At 43.2% G+C, this 21365-nt stretch overlaps 1 protein-coding gene across 9 annotated transcripts in view; it reads left to right on the plus strand.

The window, feature by feature from the left end:
- The window catches only part of TNIK (TRAF2 and NCK interacting kinase), a 406980-nt gene that overhangs the window by 368478 nt on the left and 17137 nt on the right, over positions 1-21365 (plus strand). For 4 of the 9 annotated variants that reach the window (XM_005905573.3, XM_005905574.3, XM_005905575.3 and 1 more), the window contains 5 exons: positions 7302-7431; positions 15519-15683; positions 19111-19222; positions 20020-20190; positions 20895-21038. In XM_005905573.3, the coding sequence (XP_005905635.2) occupies positions 7302-7431; positions 15519-15683; positions 19111-19222; positions 20020-20190; positions 20895-21038 (722 nt within the window). Of the gene's footprint in view, positions 1-7301; positions 7432-15518; positions 15684-19110; positions 19223-19434; positions 19522-20019; positions 20191-20894; positions 21039-21365 lie in introns of all 9 variants that reach the window. The other 5 variants (XM_070373248.1, XM_070373257.1, XM_070373266.1 and 2 more) reach the window with 3 other exon arrangements.

Here is a 21365-nt window from a genome sequence, read left to right on the forward strand (position 1 = left end):
AACAATCCTGATGTACAAGCAGTTCTGAAAGACAAATCCAATTATCGTAGCTGAAAAATCCATGCTTGTTATTTTACTGCTGATTACCCCATTATTGACAGACATAAGTATTCTAAAATATGACATTTGGAAACAGATTACTTTAAATTGCTTTTTTAACAGCAAATAAAATTGTTCTAGAGGCAAAATCACTAATCCAGAACGTTCCTGCAAAATATGCTGGTCCTTTCAGTTTTTGTCTTGACTCAGCGTTGATTCATTCTTCTACCAGATGTTTGAATTGCCTTTCAGCACTGCGCACACAACTCTGAGGGTGGATTTAAGGTTGATAAAATGTCCACTATGTTAGACCCCATACTTTGAGATATTCAAAGTATTGAGAGGGCTTTGAGACATTCAAGAAGTGTGTACATGAATTCTGCTTTCCAAAAGTTTACGTTCTAGTTGGGGCTTTCCTGGTAGCTCAGACAGTTAAGAATCCACCTGCAATGCAGGAGACCCAGGTTCAGTCCCTGGGTTGGGAAGATCCCCTGGAGAAGAGAATGGCTACCCACTCAAGTATTCTTGCCTGGAGAATCCCATGGACAAAGGAGCCTGGTGGGCTCCTACAGTCCACGTGGTCACGAAGAGTAGGTGAGAGACATAATTATACATGGAAAACTTCAGAGTAGTATAAATAGTTGGAAGAATAACCAAAGACCACCTTGGTACAGATGTTAAATCTCACTGGGTTTTTAAGCCTCCTGTCATACTTTGTAAGGCTGTTAATGGTGTTTATCCTCATATCTCTAGAGGCAAACCCATCTCTTTGTGGGTGGAAACACCCACCTTTCTAAAATTGCCTAGATGTACCCTGCTGCGCTATGCCTCCTCTGCTATCTGCATACTCTTGTCACTTTAGAGATTACCTATCAGAGCCTAGTCCATGAGGCAGAGCCCGTGCTGACATCCGTGTTGCATGATGTCTTCTATGTATACCTGCCACTTCATGGAGCGCAGGATACACATTGCTGCCCTGAACTGAACTTGTGTATCCTGGCTTTAAAGCATTTATAGCCTAATCCAGAGGAAAGACGTGTACACAAATAACTATCATCAAGGAGGAAAGGAAAACGCAGTGATATTAGGATCCCAGGCAGGATGCTTGGGCAGGGGCAGGGCGGGGCGGGGGGGGGCACGTAAGGTGCAGGGGCCGAGCGGGAGAGTTGAAGTAAAGGCACAGAAGGTTAAGTTTGGTGGAAATACAGCTGGTGTAAAGGGGAAAGGTCTGGACTAGTGAAGCCAGACCAAGAAGTGTGCACTTGGTCGTGTAGCCAGCAGGGAACCATGGAAGGTGTACTGAGCTGGGGAGTGATGTTGTTGGTGCCATGTTTGAGAGAAATCGTTCCACCAAGGTGATTTGGAAAAACAGACTAGATACTGGTAAAGGCATTTAGAGAACTTATTATTGTATTCCTCAGAAGTAATAAATAGGCTATCATTGAATGCTTGTAGTGGAGGTAAAACTTAATGGGGCTTTTGAAGAATTGGTAAATTTTAGGCGAATTGACACGATTGTCCATTAAAGAACACTTAAAATAGTTAACTACATGTGAAACACACTTAGAGAAAAAACAGGATACAGATGTGTGTATGTGTATTTTATTTGCTAAATATAGACATTTTTGTGAATATAAAATATATACACTGTGTTCTCCTGTAGAATGAATAAGTTGTATGTTTAAAAAACTTCTTACTATTAAAAAATCCATTGTTTCTTCAGGAGTAAGACATTTCTGAGGTAGACTGCTTCTCACATTCTTATCACTTTTATTTTCTACTCTTAAGATAAACCTTCACATTTCATACTGTGTGTTTTGGGAGCAAAAAATTAAAATCTATTGCAACACAGTTCACTACCATGAAGTGTACACTAAAGAGCTTTTCAGAAATGGAGCCCCACCATTCCAACAAGCAGCTGTAGATACTGATGTGCAAAACAGTGACTTCTATGTACAATATTGACTTCATATTAGTAGTATGTGATGTAACCTATAAGACTGCACATAACAAAGACTGAGTTCCGTAACTAACCAACTGCACTATTTCCCAGTGCCTCAAGCCTAGGAAAATAATGAGTGAGGGGAAATTGTAATAGCAGGTACCTCCAGACTAAGCTGGGCTTCCCAGGTGGTACTGTGGTGAAGAACCTGCCTGCCAGTGCAGGAGACATAAGAGACATGGGTTCGATCCCTGGGTCAGGAAGATCCCCTGGAGGAGGGCAAGGCAACCTACTCCAGTATTCTTGCCACAATAACCCTGTGGACAGAGGAACCTGGTGGGCTACAGTCCATGGGGATCACAAAAGAGTTGGACATGACTGAAGCAACTTAGTATACACACACACACTGGATCATACTACCGTAAGGGATTCTCATATATATGCCCAATTTTATGATGTTGTTGCTATTTAGTCACTTAGTCATGTCCAACTCTTTTGCAACCCCATGGACTGTAGCCCACCAGGCTCCTCTGTCCATGGGATTTCCCAGGCAAGTAGGTTGCCATTCCTTTTCCAGGAGATCTTCCCGATCCAGGGATCTAACCCAAGTCTCCTTCATTAGCAGGCAAATTCTTTACCACTGAGCCACCAGGGAAGCCAGTTTTATGGTGAGCACTCACTATTTTTATAATCAGGAAAATAATAAAAGCATTATAAGCTAAGAAGGAAGGAATGATACCATGTTAGCTGATCGGCATCAGCCCAAGCAAGCGAAGAGACAGCCATGTATATCAGCATCTTCCCTTGTGGGCTTCCCTTATGGCTCAGCTGGTAGAGAAGCCACCTGCAATGCAGGAGACCTGGGTTCGATCCCTGGGTTGGGAAGATCCCCTGAAGAAGGGAAATGCTACCCACTCCAGTATTCTGGCCTGGAGAATTCCATGAACTGTATAGTCCATAGGGTCACAAAGAGTTGGACCCGACTGAGCGATTTTCACTTTCACTTTCACTCAGGTACCATTTCATGCTTTAGATGTACATGTGGAGTGCAGTCTTCATCATTAGGACCATCTGTGTCTGTCATAGCCCTTGAGTTTTGTACAGTCTCATAAAATGCAGTCTGGACAATGAAAGCCACATGTCTCATGTCCCCTCTCCCATCCTCACTAGAAAGCCGTGGATCTGGCCCCGTTCACCCGCCGGGCTATTGTTGTGCCCGCCGCCCGCCCACCTGCCACCCTCTCTGCCTTCCTGTCCAGTGCTGAGGCTCTGGACTGTTGGAGAAGCGTGACTGTGGTTGTGCTGTCTGCCTAACGCCTTACAACAAAGAGTTCTTTCCACTCCTGGGGCCACGACACAGCATATGCTGCAGCCAAACCGACCTCCTCGTTTCCAAACGCCTTGCCCTTCCCCAGTGGAATGGCCACATTCTCACATCCCGCCTTGCTTTGGAATATCTGCATCATGTTTTTATGCTCTTCCAGATGCTAATCTCTTTAGTTTCAGGATTGTGTCTTCTTCAGCTTTTATATCTACTACCCAGTGCCAAACTGAGGGCCTTTCATGTAGCAGGTGTTCGATTAGTGTATATTGAAATTGAATTAAATCAATACCTGCAGGAACACTTTGACAAATCCAATTAGAGGAAATTATTGTTCTAGACATGTGGCCTAATTACAGTAAATTTTCTATAGTTTTCCTTCTAATTAGTTGATGTGTTTTATTTTTTACAGTCTTTATAGAAATTCAGACAACTGCTTGTTCCTACCCAGACTCTGTATCAGAAAAATAATTGTTAGAACAGAGGATCTTTTTTTAACTCTAAGCTGTTATAGTTGTTTGAGCCTCGGTGTTTTTAAACCATTGCTTTTTAAAATTATTTTATTAATAGTAAAGTACTTTTAGAACAATTTTTGATTTATAGAAAAATTAAGAAAATAGTAGGTGTCCATGTTATTCCTCTAGCCTCCCACCCCTCTCCTGCACAGTTTTCCATTTTCCCTATCATTAACATTGTAGCAGTTTATATAGAGTGAAGCAGAGTACTGGGGATCAGTAGCATCTTAAGAGGAACTTATGAAGAGATCAGACATTAAATGAATGTCAAAAAAAAAATCAAAAAAAAATAAATAAATAAATAAATGAATGTCAAAGAGATCATTCATTAAATGAATGAATGAATTTCTAAGGGGTTGATAAAGATTGACGTGGCAGAGTTGGGAGCTTGGAGCAATAATAGAAACGTACAGGGACAGAATTTAAAGGACAGCCGGGGGTGGGGGTAAGAAGGACAGAAGGAAGTGACCAACAGTGACAGACACAGCGAGAAGTCTTCTACGATTTAAAAATGTTTTCAGTCCCTGAAACATGAACTACAGGCTGCACTTTGCCTTTTAAAAATAAATGTAGAGAGAGGTGCTTTGGAGCATACAGAAATTTATGTGAATTTTCATCATCAAAAGCCATGATCTTATATCAGACTACATGTTAACAGAAAAATTAATGGTGTGGACCATTAATACAAGACACACTGAATGAGCAGATATATACAGAAATTCACAATACAGCAGATAAATCCTGCATAATAGAGCAGCCATTCTAAGAGGAATTGATCACCATTTTAGAAGACTGACTAAGGAAGAAATATTGGCATCCTTTAGTTAGTCTATAAGGAATATTACTAGTAGAACTAATGTAGAATAAAATTCAAAACAGCCCAAACTGATCAACATTAAAGTTTATCATTAAATGAAGCAGTTCTGGCTCATAAAATTGACCCAGGAAGAAATAGTCACAGAAAAATACTCCATGAAATGTAAAACCGACAGTGGTTAACACTCTACACTGTGAAATTTGCTATTGATTGAAAATTGACAGATAAATCTTAATAAAATTTTCATCTTTAAATTGTTCCAGGAAAAATTGGACCTGTTAGAAGTAGTGACCACAGAAGCTTTGGAAAGATTATACAGACAAAGAAGCTGATTGGTGTATCATATCTTTGCCATAATATCTGCATAGAAAACAGTTGGAACCAGTGAAGGCAATTTTACTAAAATTATGATGAAAATGCAAAAATTGGGGAAGAGTTTAACTGAGATGTGTAAAAAATTAAGTAAGGAATTGTCTTACTGGAAAGAGCCCTAGGAAGTACTTTTTTCATGAAAATTCATCCATATTGAGATATTTCTGATTAAAATGTTTGGACTTCCCTGGTGGCTCAGATGATAAAGTGTCTGCCTACAATGCAGGAGACCGGGGTTCAATCCCTGGGTTGGGAACACCTCCTGGAGAAGGAAATCGCAACCCCCTCTAGTATTCTTGCCTGGAAAATCCCATGGACGGAGGAGCCTGGTAGACTACAGTCCATGGGGTCGCAAAGAGTCGGACACAGCTGAGTGAGTTCACTTTCACTTTTCAGAATCAGAACATCATCAGAATAAAGAAGATAAGTGGAGGCAAAATATCCTTAATATTTGAACTCAGGTGGGACTCTGTAATGGTGATAGAGAACTTGATTGTATGGTGTCAAGCTGGTGGTGGCCACCAGGCCAGTCTAGCCTCTGACAGTGGCAGAGAGTGCCTGAGTGACAAAGGAAAGTGCCTCCCTTCCTAGGAAGCTTTGGCTCTTGATAAATGCTTAATTTACTGACTTACTTGTCTTATATCATCTTGTCCCAAAAAAGAATTTAAAGGTGCTAAGAAAAAATACAAGATAAAACAGATTTTCAAATAAATGAGTAAAGAAATCATAGTTATGCGAATTATTCTGATATACCAATCTAGCAATACACCAGGAATTCATTACATCAATTTCTTTTTCCGTATCTCTGTAACACTATTAATAGCTCCTTCCTGGGAGTGAAATATTAAAAATACTTCTTTGAAATTTCTTCCCAAACACATTAATTCTAACCCATATCTAGATGTATTTAATTCAGAATTCAGCCTCAGTATAAAAGAGAGTTAGCTGCACAGTAGGGTCACAGTAGGTCCAGCATTGAAAACTGAAGTCCTGCAGGTGCCCACATCACCTGTCTGGTCCTCGGTTTCCCACAGTGCTTTGGTCTGTGCCAGGGGCCACAGCAAGCACCAGTGTCTGCTCTCAGAGCATATGTCAAGATCTGATTCCCTTCTTCCACTGTGTCTTAAATAGAAGAGCAAGAAAAGAACTGAAATAAATATACCACAGTGTAAGGTGATTACAGAGACTTTTTAAAAGTACTGGATGCTCTTGAGTTAAACAGCCTCGTTAATGGATGCCTGGTACACCAGAATGCTCTTCATAGATATTTATTCTCTATAAAACAGTGTAAATCCTATTTATCAAATGATTATTTTTATATTCCTATGCTGTGCTAAGTTCTGTGCTGGATACTGGGTATTTAGGGATGAGCAAAAAGTCAAGAATTCTGCCCTCACAAGCATCTTTTCTAATGAGAAAAAAGAAAATTGGAAGAGTCAGAAAGATCTAGAATTGCAAATCATGATAAGGACTATTAAAGTAAAAGGATGCAGAGCAAGAAGAGGAGCTAGTGGGATAAGATGTGGATGGCTGGTGAGAGACGTCTTCTCCGGGAAAATATCGGTTAAGACGAAATCAGATGGATGATAGGGAACCAGCCAAGCGGGGTAGAAGAGAGCTTTCCAGGCAGAGGAGACAGCATGTACAAAATTTAGGGTGTCCGCTGGTCAGAGAGGAGTAGGGAGGACTGGGAGATCTTGCAGAGCCCAGTTGCTTATGCTGGCTAACAGGCAGAGAGGAGGACCATTAGGAAGAAGACAAGGGACACTGGAAGTGGGACCCCAGTTCAAGCATCCTTGCAGTATTAAAGATTAAAGTGGAATGTACTTGAGGCCACTGATCTGTACACTTAAATTTTATGTTATATCTACTTTACTACAATAAAATATATCACTGTGGACAGGAAACAGATGTTCCCCAAGCATTTGTTTGTTCAGTTGCTAAATCATGTCCGACTCTTTGCGACCCCAGGAACTGCAGCACACCAGGCTTTCCTGTCCTTCACCATCTCCTGGAATTTGCTCAAACTCATGTCCATTGAGTCAGTGATGCCATCCAGCTACCTCATCCTCTGTCATCCCCTTCTCCTCCTGCCTTCAGTCTTTCCCAGCATCAAGGTCTTTTCCAATGAGTTGGCTCTTCACATCAGGTAGCCAAAGCATTAGAGCTTCAGCATCAGTCCTTCCAATGAATATTCAGGGTTGATTTCCTTTAAGATTGACTGGTTTGATCTCCTTGCTGTCCAAGGGACTCTCAAACATACACTGTCATGAATACTGTTCCTTCCTATTTCAGACCCACAGGAGCCCCCGGGAGCGCTGAACAGTACAATGTGGGAATGGTCAGCACACACGCGCTGGAGACCTCTCATGCAGATACTTTCGGCAGCAGTATTTCAAGAGAAGGAACCTTGATGATAAGAGAAGTAAGTTGGTATAAAAACTGTATAGAAGTGTATTTCTTAATTTGTTTTTATATTAGAGCTTTCACAGAGGATGCTTACAGCATGTATTTTACGGAATGAAGGGTGGGGGAGGGAGAAGGGCCCATGTTTCTAAATGGTTGAGTGATTTTAATTGTCCACCTTCTTTCCCACATCCTTCCGAGCTTTTGCAGTGTGACTTAATCACATTAGTCCAGATTCTTCAGTGGAAGCTATGCAAATTCGAATATAGCATTTGGAAACCCAGATGTTTCCTAGCACAGGAAAACAGAAACGAATGGTTATTCAGATAGCATCAGTGGCCTTGCTGTGCCTCCTTCATCCCACTCCAGGTTTTATCTTTGTGCATTTTATGCAGAAAATGCTCTCTGGTTACAAAAATGGTGATATCATCTTATCCAGTTAAATGAAGTTAAAAGACTGTTAAGCTGTCCTGGTGAAAGAACAAAGAAATAACCAGATGTACGTTAAAAAAAAAAAAAAAAAGCACCTTATCATTTTGAGTAATTTTGCTTTTTTAAACTCTAGGAGCGTTATTTTGGAGGGGCAGGGGTCACACATTTCCTTTCACCTGCCCCTCCAGCGTGCAGTGCTTCCCCATTGTATCTGTGCTGACCAGAAAGGCCTGGACATGTTAGGATCCATCTTTTCTCATTTTTCACTCCATCATCACTGTGTGAGTTTATCAGCAGGTCTTTTCTTAGAAGGAAATTAGTGGCTGGTGACGCTGTGCAAAGTTACTTGACCTCTCCCTGCAGCCGTTTTGTCATCTATAAAATTTCGTAAATAATAGTAAATGACTCACAAGATGATTCGGAGGATTCAATGAGCTAATTGCCTCAGTTCAGTCGCTCAGTCGTGTCCGACTCTTTGCGACCCTATGAATCACAGCACGCCAGGCCTCCCTGTCCATCACCAACTCTGGGAGTTCACTCAAACTCATGTCCATCAAGTTGGTGATGCCATCCAGCCATCTCATCCTCTGGTGTCCCCTTCTCCTCCTCCCCCCAATCCCTCCCAGCATCAGGGTCTTTTCCAAGGAGTCAACTCTTCGCATGAGGTGGCCAAAGTATTGGAGTTTTGGCTTCAGCATCAGTCCTCCCAATGAACACCCAGGACTGATCTCCTTTAGAATGGACTGGTTGGATCTCCTTGCAGTCCAAGGGACTCTCAAGAGTCTTCTCCAACACCACAGTTCAAAAGCATCACTTCTTCGGTGCTCAGTTTTCTTCACAGTCCAACTCTCACATCCATACATAACCACAGGAAAAACCATAGCCTTGACTAGACAGACCTTTGTTGGCAAAGTAATATCTCTGCTTTTCATTATGCTATCTAGGTTGGTCACAACTTTCCTTCCAAGGAGTAAGCGTTTTTTAATTTCATGGCTGCAGTCACCATCTGCAGTGATTTGGGAGCCCAAAAAAATAAAGTCAGCCACTGTTTCCATTGTTTCCCCATCTATTTGCCATGAAGTGATGGGACCAGATGCCATGATCTTCGTTTTCTGAATGTTGAGCTTTAAGCCAACTTTGTCACTCTCCTCTGTCACTCTCATCAAGAGGCTTTTTAGTTCCTCTTCACTTTCTGCCATAAGGGTGGTGTCATCTGCATATCTGAGGTTATTGATATTTCTCCCAGCAATCTTGATTCCAGCTTATGCTTCTTCCAGCCCAGCATTTCTCATGATGTACTCTGCATATAAGTTAAATAAGCAGGGTGACAATATACAGCCTTGATGTACTCCTTTTCCTATTTGGAACCAGTCTGTTGTTCCATGTCCAGTTCTAACTGTTGCTTCCTGACCTGCATATAGGTTTCTCAAGAGGCAGGTCAGGTGGTGTGGTATTCCCATCTCTTTCAGAATTTTCCACAGTTTATTGTGATCCACACAGTCAAAGGCTTTGGCATAGTCAATAAAGCAGAAATAGATGTTTTTCTGGAACTCTCTTGCTTTTTCAATGATCCAATGGATGTTAGCAATTTGATCTCTGGTTCCTCTGCCTTTTCTAAAACCAGCTTGAACATCAGGAAGTTCACGGTTCACATATTGCTGAAGCCTGGCTTGGAGAATTTTGAGCATTACTTTACTAGCGTGTGAGATGAGTGCAATTGTGTGGTAGTTTGACCATTCTTTGGCATTGCCTTTCTTTGGGATTGGAATGAAAACTAACCTTTTCCAGTCCTGTGGCCACTGCTGAGTTTTCCAAATTTGCTGGCATATTGAGTGCAGCACTTTCACAGCATCATCGTTCCTCCCCATGGAAAAGAAATGCAAAAAAGCAAAATGGCTGTCTGAGGAAGCCTTACAAATAGCTGTGAAAAGAAGAGAAACGAAAAGCAAAGGAGAAAGGGAAAGATATAAGCATCTGAATGCAGAGTTCCAAAGAATAGCAAGGAGAGATAAGAAAGCCTTCCTCAGCGATCAATGCAAAGAAATAGAAGAAAACAACAGAATGGGAAAAACTAGAGATCTCTTCAAGAAAATTAGAGATACCAAGGGAGCATTTCATGCAAAGATGGGCTCGATAAAGGACAGAAATGGTATGGACCTAACAGAAGCAGAAGATATTAAGAAGAGGTGGCAAGAATACACAGAAGAACTGTACAAAAAAGATCTTCACGACCCAGATAATCACGATGGTGTGATCACTGACCTAGAGCCAGACATCCTGGAATGTGAAGTCAAGCTAATTGCCTAGAAGCATCCAATAAATGTTACCTATTTTACTTCAGTTTCTCCACAGCATCAGGCTCTACTTTTACTTGCTATCACTTCCCACTCTTCCTTTCTGAAACATAAACACATATCATCTGTCATTCCCCTTCTTTAGCCAGGATTGATTAGAAAACACTAACCACAAGCTTTACTCTCCAAAAAGGCAAAGGGCATCTCATTTTTGTAAGAAAGAAAGGAACTGTAGTTTTAGGATGAATAAGGCCTTTGAAATAATGATGAGCAGTAAAGCTATAACTGGAAGACTAGTTCGCAAAGCAGATTTCTAGAATTTCATTTTATGGCCTTCCTGAATATTTCAAGTAGACTTTAAAGAGCCCTTTCACGGAAGCCTGGAATGAAAAATGGACTTGGCTGCTGAAGTTGACATTGTGTCGTGCTGGCATATAAATCTCCTTGCGTGGTAAATGGATAATTTCAGTGGAAGTGTAGAGGGCTTCTCTCACTACACCCCGTCACCAGGGAAAACATAAGGGGAAATGTTCTGGACTGAGTTACTCTCTGACTCCAAATTAAAGGACTCCAATTTCTAATGTGGTTTCAGATTTGCTGGAACCTTTAGGACAAAGTCAATACCTTGACATGGTTATTTGGAGCCACATTTTGAGCTCAGTCACCAATCAAATGGCTCCGTAATATTTAAAGCATTCCAACACTACGACCGCAGCCAGTCACCTTGAAAATTGTGTTCACCAGTGTTGTATATAAGTTTGATCTATTGAGGACCCTATAATTTTTTTGTCCTCTGGATTTCTAAATTCTACGCTTTCCAAACACAGGCTTTTAAAATAACAACCTGAGTTGGAATCCATTTAAAATGTGTGTATTAAAAAGATAAATACAAATTAAAGTGTGACCAAGAGAATAAGAAAGTAGAAACTCTTAATGGTTCAGTTCCATAAGATGAATGTCAAGGAGAATCACTCAACTCAGACTTCCCTAGTGGTCTAGTGGTTAAGAATCCACCTGTCAATTCGGGGGGCACAGGTTCGATCCCTGGTCTGGGAAGATCCCACATGCCACGGAGCAACTAAGCCCGTGTGCCACAACTACTGAGTCTATGCTCTAGAGCCCTTGAGCTGAAACTACTGAGCCCAGATGCTGTAGAGCCCATGCTCTGCAACAAGAGAAGCCACTACAATGAGAAGCCTGCATATCTCAACTAGAGAGTAGGCCCCGCTCTCCATAACTAGAAAAAACACAGCACAGCACAGAAGACCCAGCGAGTTCAAAAACAATTTTTTTTTAAGAGAATCACTCAGCTCATCCTTCTCATAGGAGTGGATGAAATGGTTCTATAGGAATGCACTGGCTCCCCTGTCCATGGTCCTGTCGGAGACACAAATCCCCCTTGTAGCACACACTGCTGCCTTGCGGGTCTACCTTTCCCTCGCCTACGACCCCATAGGAGCTTTCTTTACTCACTCTCTAGAACACCACCACACCATCTATCATCTGCCACTTAGTCCATGGGGGACCAACTGCTGAAAGAGCTATTCTTATTCACAGCCCACTCTTCACCCCGAAGACCCCTGGGGCCTGGCTCAGCTTCCCTTCCTCCTAGAAGCCTCTTCATGGGCCTCTGTCCACAGCACCTTCCTCATTACCCAGCTGGTATCTCTCCAAGGTCTGTTCATGCCCTGAACCAGGATACTGGCTTACCTATCAAACTGTTTGGGTTATAAGTAATAGGGAAAAAGAAAAAAAAAGAATCCACTTCGAACAGCTCAAGAAAACAAGGCAGGGGACTTCCCTGCGGGTCCAATAGCTAAGACTCTGCACTCCCAGTGCAGGGGGTCCAGGTTTGATCCCTGGGCAGGGAACTAGATCCCATGTGCCCCAAGTAAGAGTTTGCACACCACAGCGAAAATCCTGAGTGCTGCAAGTAAGACCAGGCACAGCCAAATTTAATAAAGTAAATTTAAAAAAGGAAAATAAAGGCTGAGCAGGTATCAAAGATTGGGGAATAAGGATTCAGAGGTATTTCCTAGAAGGAATCAAAAGCAGAGAATGAGTTGGGACCCTGAGTAGAGTTAGAATCAGAAACTGCAAAGGGATGAGGAGCTCAGGCAGCTTCTCATGGGCTGGTCTCCGGCCCTCTTGCCGCCTGGCTCTTTTTATCCTTATCTCTGTCCCTCCACTTTCTCCCTTGTTCTCTCTCTCCACATACCAGGCTTCTCTTCTGCAACCTTGTGCTCTGATCTCTCCCTACCACGCCCCCCACCAACATTGCAAGGTGTTCACCACATCCCAGTTCAGCTGCCCAACAGAGACTGACTGGTATCTCTCAGACTAACTGGAAATTCCAATGGGAGTCTGGTTGTAGTTAGCTCAGGTGTCCTGGTCCATTCGATCAGCTGTGGCCAAGAGCAGAGCCACCCAGGACAGCAGTGGCCAGAGCACCCAGGCTCTGCCATAACACCTGGATTTCACCACTTACAGCCCATGTCACCCAGGGCAAGTTAATTGAATTCTTTACACTGAAGTTTTTCCATCTGTAAAATGGAGATAATGGAAACTAGCTCCTGGTGGTACTGTAAGGATATGGACCTAAAGTGTTTAGCACAGTACCCAGCATATACAGATACTCAGAACACTCCAGTGCCCACATGAAGAGTTAGTTAGGACTCTTTTAATGAAATCATAAAGGGCAGAGCTGCTGGTCATTTATCTTCATGTTCCCAGCAGAATGCGTGGCACACAGAAGGTGTTTAATTCTAAGAGGGTGCTGGTTGAATGCACAAAAGGGTGATGACTCAGAGTGGGAAGATTCAGGGGTCACCGCTGAATTCCTTCAGGCTTCTCAGTGTCTGCACCATTTCCCCTGTGAGACTCTTCCAGTCTTTCTTTTATAACTAGTATGTCTACATTGAGTTTTGGCTTGAGACGGAACGCTGCTGATCCAAGAGACCACAAAACTCTAAAGAGACAGTGCATGATTTATGCTCCTCGGAAGTTGTGCGGAAAACTGTGCAAAGCTTTTCAGCATTCCAACAGAAGTTAGCAGGACGGAGGAGCTACCCAGGACACATAAAATAGGAGACGATAAAGTAAATTAGAACTGAACCCCTTAAATGTCATTTAACAGATGAGATGTTCAGATGAGCACTGTGACAAAATGAGTCCAGAAAATGCCCCTCTCCTGATCAGTCATGGGCCAGGAGCACTGTGCCAAGAGACATGGAGGACAGCTTTCCAGTTATTTCTCAAGCTTCCTGGTGACATCAATTACATGCACCCCTTCAGGAACTTGGAAGTCTTTCGTCTTCCCCCAAAAGGGCCTCCTTTCACTTCAGCCAGAGGCAGGTGCAGAGCTTTAATTGCAAGACCAGGACAGGCTCCGGAAAGAAGGAGCACCAACCCTTGCCCATGCCAGGCCCAAACAAGGCAGGGAGGGTACCTGCCGTGCTCCTCATCGAGTCCTTCATGTTCAGCAAAATGCTCCACACTTAGTGGATATTCAGAAATGTCAGTCAAATGAATGAAAAAAAGAAAAGTCAAAGAAGGGAATCATTACTCAAATTAGGTCTCCTATAAGAAACCTCGGTGAGCCAGCCACATAAATGTTAAGTTAGAAAGTACAGTCCTGGACAGGACTACAGTATGGCCACTGGGAGCAGAATTTTCTTGCAACTCTGTGTTGCTTTTCTAAAATTTTTGGGAGGAGGCTTTGCCCTCCAGGGCAATGATTTCCAACCTGTTAAGTTATGCAGCCCTGTCAGTAAGACATCCAGGGAATGCCACATAATACAGTGTATTTATTTATTTGCAAATCATGCATTTGTCCTTTGGCACTAACATAGTATATATATTATAAAGTACCTTCAAAGGACATTGAAAAGGGGAAATTACAGGCCACCCTTCCCTTCGTGACTGCATTTATGCTGAGTCAGCACAGTCTTTCCCTGGTGTCCTGGGAAGAGGGAGAGAGGAGACGGGTAGGCTGGTGGGTGGAGGGGACGGTGAGGAGTGGTACAAGGACCTAACCAGAAATGGGAGGGATCTCCCAGGTCTTAGCCGGGAGGTTTGGGCCCCTGCCAGGACTGACCCAGCTGATAACTTAGTGGCCCAGAGTCACTCCCTCGTTCCCAGACCTTTGAGGAAGACTTTTCTTGGAGCACAGATTCCTCAAGGGCCTGACTGGTGCGGGCAGAAGGGCCCCAGCTTGCCCAGTCCAGAGCTGGAGGGGCATCCAGCCAAAGCAGACACACGGCCAGGCTCTGCTGCCTTCATCATCTTGGGCTGTGTGATCTTGGACTGCTTATTTAACATCTCTGAACTACAGTTAATAAATGAGATAATATTTGTGTGGGGGGGAATGGATGCTATAAACAGTACTTCAGATGCAGTGCTGGTCATGATGACTTCATTTTTTGGAAAAGTTGTATTGGAGTATAGTTGATTTACTATGTTGTGTTAGTTTCACAACGCTTTGTGTGGCAAAGTGAATCAGTTATACATATAAATATATCCACTCTTTTTTTCTTCAGATTCTCTTCCCATTTAGGCCATTACAGAGTATTGAGTAGAGTTCCCTGTGCTATGCAGTAGGTCATTATTTGTTATGTATTCTATATAAAGTCATGTGTAAATGTCATTCTCAGTCTCTCAATTATCCCTCCCCCATCATTTCCCCTGGTAACCATAAGTTTGTTTTCTACATCTGAGAGTTGATTTCTTTTCTTTTTTTTTTTAACCAGTTCCTGGCACAAGGCACCATAGTTGCTTACTGAGAGATTCAACATTAGTGATAGTGGATGTAAAGCCTTATTTTCAAATTATCTTTAGGTTGCTTCCTTGTTTTCTTTGTAACTCCCATCAGCTATGATTAGTTAATCATTGGTTTGACCTCACAGCTGACCAAGAACCCTGTGAGTTGGGAATCATCTCTGCATTTTCTAGAGTATCCTAGGCATGGATTATTAATGTTATCTCAGACTACTGCTTCTCTTCAGAGATGTTTTAGGTCAGGTTATTGTTTTTTATTTATGTCATTGTAACCTCGTGATGTGATCTGGTATGCACACAGACACACTGCAGAAGAGGAACATCATGTGTGGTCCCCGCCCAGCCCTGCTCCGCAGTTCACCTGTGGCATTATTATCTTCCCACAGGGCACCCCCACATCATATGTGCCCCCTGACTGCCCCTCGTGCAGGAGTATAATGCCCTAGGGTCAGTCCGTGTACTAAATAGTAGCAACCTTAACCTTTCTCTTACATGAAACTGAAACCTGAGTGTCTTCCCACACCCCAGTGGGACGGTTTACAGGCCACTGTGCCTGTGCTGTGTGAGGGATGATGTCACTCTTTGTGTGTTGTGCGCCCCCCAGCCGTCGGGAGAGAAGAAGCGACCTGGCCACAGTGACAGCAATGGCTTTGCCGGCCACATCAACCTCCCGGACCTGGTACAGCAGAGCCATTCCCCTGCGGGGACCCCCACCGAGGGCCTGGGGCGCGTCTCCACCCACCCCCAGGAAATGGACGCCGGGACTGAAGTAGGTGCTGGGTAGGAGCCACAACAGCTCTGTTCTCATTTGGAGATTTTGAGACCCCGGTCTCCTCAAGAAGGAGGTTTTGACAAGCTCCCAGAAACCTATTTGGTTGGGTTCTGCAGTCTTCCCAGGTGGCCCAATGACAAAGAATCCACCTGCAAATGCAGGAGACCCAGGTTCGATTCCTGGGTCGGGAAGATGCCCTGGAGAAGGGAATGGCTACCTACTCCAGTATTCTTGCCTAGAGAATCTCCATTGACAGAGGAGCTTGGCAGGCTACAGACCATGGGGTCTCAAACATTTGGACATAACTGAGTGACTGAGCACACATAACTACTTATGCATATACTCAAGTGGAGGCAGTGTTAGAAGCAGAGCAGTGAAAAGTTCACAGGTAGCAGCTCAACCAATACCTGTTTTTACAGATGAGAATACTGAGGCTCAGAGAGGTTAAGTACCTTGCCCAAGGCACACAGCTGGTTTGTGACAGACCTGGGACCAGAACTGGGACCTCAGTCTCTCAGTTGGTAAAGAATCCACCTGCAATGGAGGAGACCCCAGTTTGATTCCTGGGTCAGGAAGGTCCCCTGGAGAAGGGATAGGCTATTCACTCCAATATTCTTGAGCGTCCCTGGTGGCTCAGCTGGTAAAGAATCTACTGCAATGCGGAAGACCTGGGTTCAATCCTTGGGTTGGGAAGATCCCCTGGAGGAGGACATGGCAACCCACTCCAGTACTCTTGCCTGGGGAAACCCCGTGGACAGAGGAACCTGGAGGGCTGCAGTCCATAGGGTCGCAAAGAGTCAGACATGACTGAGAGACTAAGCATGTCTCTTAGGCTAGGGATGAAAACTTCAGCCTGTAGAGATTCCAAGGCCAATAACTGAGGTTCATATTTACATTAACTTAGTCAAACTAAATTTGACTTAGATGAAATAAGGTTGAAATGATTTGTTTATGAAAAGTAGATACATTCTCAAAGTGTTCATCTTCCTAAACTCTAAATCGCTCAAGAAAGGGAGAAATGGGATATTATCTTTCCTCCACAGAAAGGAGTCTGGGAAAAAAGCCAAAATAAAAGCAGACTGTTAGGCAGTGCTTGTGCATGTCCTTGACCGAGCAGGTTGGATGAGGTCATGCTGCTTGGTCATGTTTCACGAATGAATAGTCCTGTGAATCACCATAGACTCTGCTGCTGCTGCTGCTAAGTTACTTAAGTCATGTCCGACTCTGTGTGACCCCAGAGACGGTAGCCCACCAGGCTCCCCCGTTCCTGGGATTCTCCAGGCACGAACACTGGAGTGGGTTGCCATTTCCTTCTCCAATGCATGAAAGTGAAAAGTGAAAGTGAAGTTGCTCAGTCGTGTCCGACTCCTAGCGACCCATGGACTGCAGCCTACCAGGCTCCTCCATCTATGGGATTTTCCAGGCAAGAGTACTGGAGTGGGTTGCTATTTCCTTCTCCATAGACTCTACATGTATTTATATAGCATATGCACTGCTGTTTTTGATGTTGTCCAAACACTGAGTTTTTATAATGCACCATTTGGATTCGAAAGTTATAGAGCAGATGAACTTTATTTGTTGCAGGGAAAAGAACACAGAGCATTCTATTAATATTACAGCTTCATGCACCGTGGACAGGTTTTTCCTATCTGAATACCTCTTTGGGTACTAAGGAGGATTCTGTGTGGTTGGACTCTGCTTAAAATTCTGCTGCTTCCCCAGCTCTAAGTGGGAATGTTGGTACTTGCCACACCTCCTTCACAGACTTCTAAAGATTGAAGGAGAGGATGTCTGTGAAAGTGCTCTGTTTGGGAGGGGGAATCCTACCTTGGGAAGGATGAAATGGTTTGGATTCATAACATGAAGGGGAAATCTTGAATCAGATTGGGCTTTTGTGGTTTTCTCTTCATGTGTTTAGGGGTTTTGGGATACAGGTTTTATTTTTACATAAAACCTTTTTAAAAAATGAAAACTTAAAGACATTTATCCCCCCAAAAGATGTTTCTTGTGTTCATGTTTGAGGTTTATATTTACATTAATTAGAGGAGCCTGGTGGGCTGCAGTCCATGGGGTCGCTAAGAGTCGGACACGACTGAGTGACTTCACTTTCACTTTTCACTTTCACACATTGGAGAAGGAAATAGCAACCCACTCCAGTGTTCTTGCCTGGAGAATCCCAGAGACGGGGGAGCCTGGTGGGTTGCCGTCTATGGGGTTGCACAGAGTCGGACACGACCGAAGCGGCTTAGCAGCAGCAGCAGCAACAGATGAAATAAGATTGAAGTGATTTGTTTATGAAAAATAAAAATATATATTCTCAAAGTATTCATCTTCCTAGACTCCAAATCACACAAGAAAGGGAAATCTGTTGGTGATATTAAAAGGATTTGACAATAAGAGACAAAACAAAGAGATGGTTATTGAAACTCCTTTGGCAAAAGTCAAATGTAGAATATCGTGACATGAAGCCTTGAAAGTTTAGTGTTTCCTAGTCTGGTTCTGATTTCATAGTTGAACAGTGCTGTCCAGGCCCCTCAGTTTATTTTTTAAGTAGGCTGTCAAGGTGCCTGCAAGCCTCATATCTTCATGAGGTCCCTAGATAGAGCAAAAAGCATACAAGTATGAGTTGTTTTAAGGAAACCATCATGAGAAGGAAAAAAATCTTTATTCCCTGGAAGAAATTGTCTCTGAATTGCAGATTTTAAGGCTTCTTGAGTCAACACCAGTCCACCTGCATCACCAGGCCAGCATGAAAGGCCTCAAATGGGCCAGGAGGGAGTCGAGTGGCTCGAGTGTCCAGGATGAAGTGCTGCTATGTCCACGTGCTTACTTAACTCATTGCCAGTTTGTCTACTTTTCTTAAGACTACTTAGTCAGTGGGAGGTTGCTTTTACTTCGAGAGAGTGATAATCTTTCTGTCTCCACAGCTATCTTACCAGATAGTAAGGTACCACATGTGGCACTTAATGTCATTTGCTCGCTGCAGCTCTTGCAGTCTGATAATTCACGAACTCCTACCAAGATCTAGTGGTTAGTAAGGAACCAATACCAGGAGAAGCTAGAGAGAGAAGCACACACTTTGACTTGGTGGTTAGGGTGTATACAGTTGGATAGTTTGAAGAGTCTCTAGTAAGCTTCCCCTGTGGCTCAGCTGGTAAAGAATCTGGCTGCAGTGTGGGAGACCTGGGTTCAATCTCTAGGTTGGGAAGATCTCCTGGAGAAGGTGAAGGCTACCCACTCCAGTATTCTGGCCTGGAGAATTTTATGGACTATACAGTTTATGGAGTCACAAAGAGTTGGACACAACTGAGCGACTTTCACTTTCACTTACTAATTTTAAAGCCCAAGCAGAGTATTGTTAGCGTTGTTGGTTGCTGTGGTATTTACCTATCTGCTCTTCTTAATCTTCTTGCTTATTGACTAGTATGGCCTGGGGAGCAGCACCAAAGCCTCCTTCACCCCCTTTGTGGACCCCAGGGTATACCAGACATCTCCCACTGATGAAGATGAAGAGGATGAGGAATCATCAGCTGCGGGTAAGCTAGAAGTCCCCGATATTTTAGAAACAGCTTGCTTTTCCGTTCTGATATGGCCTGATAAAAAAAATTAATTCTTCATTCAGTAGTTTAGCCATTAACTGCTTAGGCCCTGTCTTAAAAGGAAGACTTTTAATTTTTTTATCGGATTCCTCAAAGTTCTGGGTTTTTTGGTTTTTTTTTTTTCATCTTTTCTGTTTTGATTCTGGTAGGAACCCAGAGGTATCCAGGGGCCCTGGGAAAAGCTGTTCCTCCGAGATCTCCAAACTCACCACCTATTTCTCAAAAGCAGTTTCTGGGTACAATGCTGTGCACGCCATAGATACTTAATAAATGCGTGTTGAGTTGTGTTGAGTTCTAGGTGTGTGCTTCCCACTGCAAAAGTCCGGCTGATTTAGAGGAGACTCTTGCTTTCTAGAATTCTGCAACTCACTAATCATCAGACTCACCTTAGTCCAGTTTGTCGATGGATAATGTGGCATTTCAAAAAGTAATCTTTCCTGCCTATATTACAGGAGATGGGGATGGTATATTTAATTTTATGAGATGAATATTAATTCCCCCAACTGCTCAAGTAGTGTCTATAAACCTGTTTTACTAATAGATAAAATACTGCTTTTATGAATGACTTGTACTTGATTCTACTAAAAAAAGTGTAAAATATTTATAGTTTCAGCATTTCTTTGCCTTTGCACACTAAACAAGGAAAAATCCTAGTGTTTTGAAGCCCCTTCTCCATGTCTCCATTGGTTTATATTTCAAGATGCCACTGATTTCTTTGATTCTTTTTCTCAAAGCTCTGTTTACTAGCGAACTTCTTAGGCAAGAACAGGCCAAACTAAATGAAGCAAGAAAGATTTCAGTGGTAAATGTAAACCCAACCAACATTCGGCCTCATAGCGACACACCGGAGATCAGAAAATATAAGAAGCGATTCAATTCAGAAATACTTTGTGCAGCTCTGTGGGGTAAGTTGGTGCTTGTAACATTCATTAATGGATTGAAGAGGAATCTTACCATCAGAAGACTGTTGATTCAGTCATGGGTGTTAGAGTCCTGACTTGGGACTGTCTTGGCCTCAAGAAAGATCAAGAGCAATTTTATATTTAGAAAGAACTGATATACTCAGGATAACAGAAGGAGATCCAAAATGATCTTGTCGCACAACAGGGATGGGCTGAAACCAGCAACAGATGTAGCTCCCACTCAGTACTCACCTACCATGTGCCCACAGTGTGAGCATATGTGAAAGGTGAGAGGACCAGGAACCACTGCATGAATATGAGCGGGGTGAAGCTTGGCGAAGTCTCAAGGGGAATTTACCGAGAGAGCCAAGAAAAGGGTGGGTGTCACAGGAAAGGAATAAAGGCAGATTGTGCTGGCTTTACAGCCATGCCTCAGGCTCCTCTCAAGAACACTATTCTAGGCAGTAGAGCAGCTTCATGTAATGAATGCTGGTTCCACTTTATAAAAGAAAAGTAATTTCATTACTAGAGCAACAGTGATTTAATTACTATCTCAGAGCTTCTACTTCTACACTGTCTACTGTGGTATGCCTACTTGCTCACTAGTTTATATTTACAAGGTACAGCTCTTAGGTTTTACAGGGACCCCAGACACAGAAGAATAAAGCCTGTAAGAGTCAGTCTTGGGACCCTTCATAAATTTGCAGGTGTAAACCTCCTGGTGGGAACCGAAAATGGCCTGATGCTTTTGGACCGAAGTGGGCAAGGCAAAGTTTATAATCTGATCAACCGGAGGCGATTTCAGCAGATGGATGTGCTCGAGGGACTGAATGTCCTCGTGACAATATCAGGTATGTTGTGAGATGACCAGGTCTGCACGGGTGGGAAAGGTGATCGCCTCACTTCTGAAGGAATAGTAAGCTCTGCTCGTCCCACCAGCAGGTGGCATGGTGAATTACGACAGCGCAGCGAGTGACATCACCCATATTTTCTAACTCTGGAGATTCTGACCTTCCAAGGGAAGTCTCTCACCTCTGCCCGAAATCTGAATCAGACAGAGACGTGATAGCTCTGTGCTTATGGGGCTTTACCTCTACTGGGACTCAGCAAGGATCTTTTTAAGGTGTCTGCACTCCAGTCACCACTGTCTGTTCTCAGAAGGAGAATATAAAAATGTA

Source organism: Bos mutus, chromosome 1 (genome assembly GCF_027580195.1).
Source record: "Bos mutus isolate GX-2022 chromosome 1, NWIPB_WYAK_1.1, whole genome shotgun sequence".
In the NCBI taxonomy this organism is placed as follows: Eukaryota; Metazoa; Chordata; class Mammalia; order Artiodactyla; family Bovidae; genus Bos; species Bos mutus.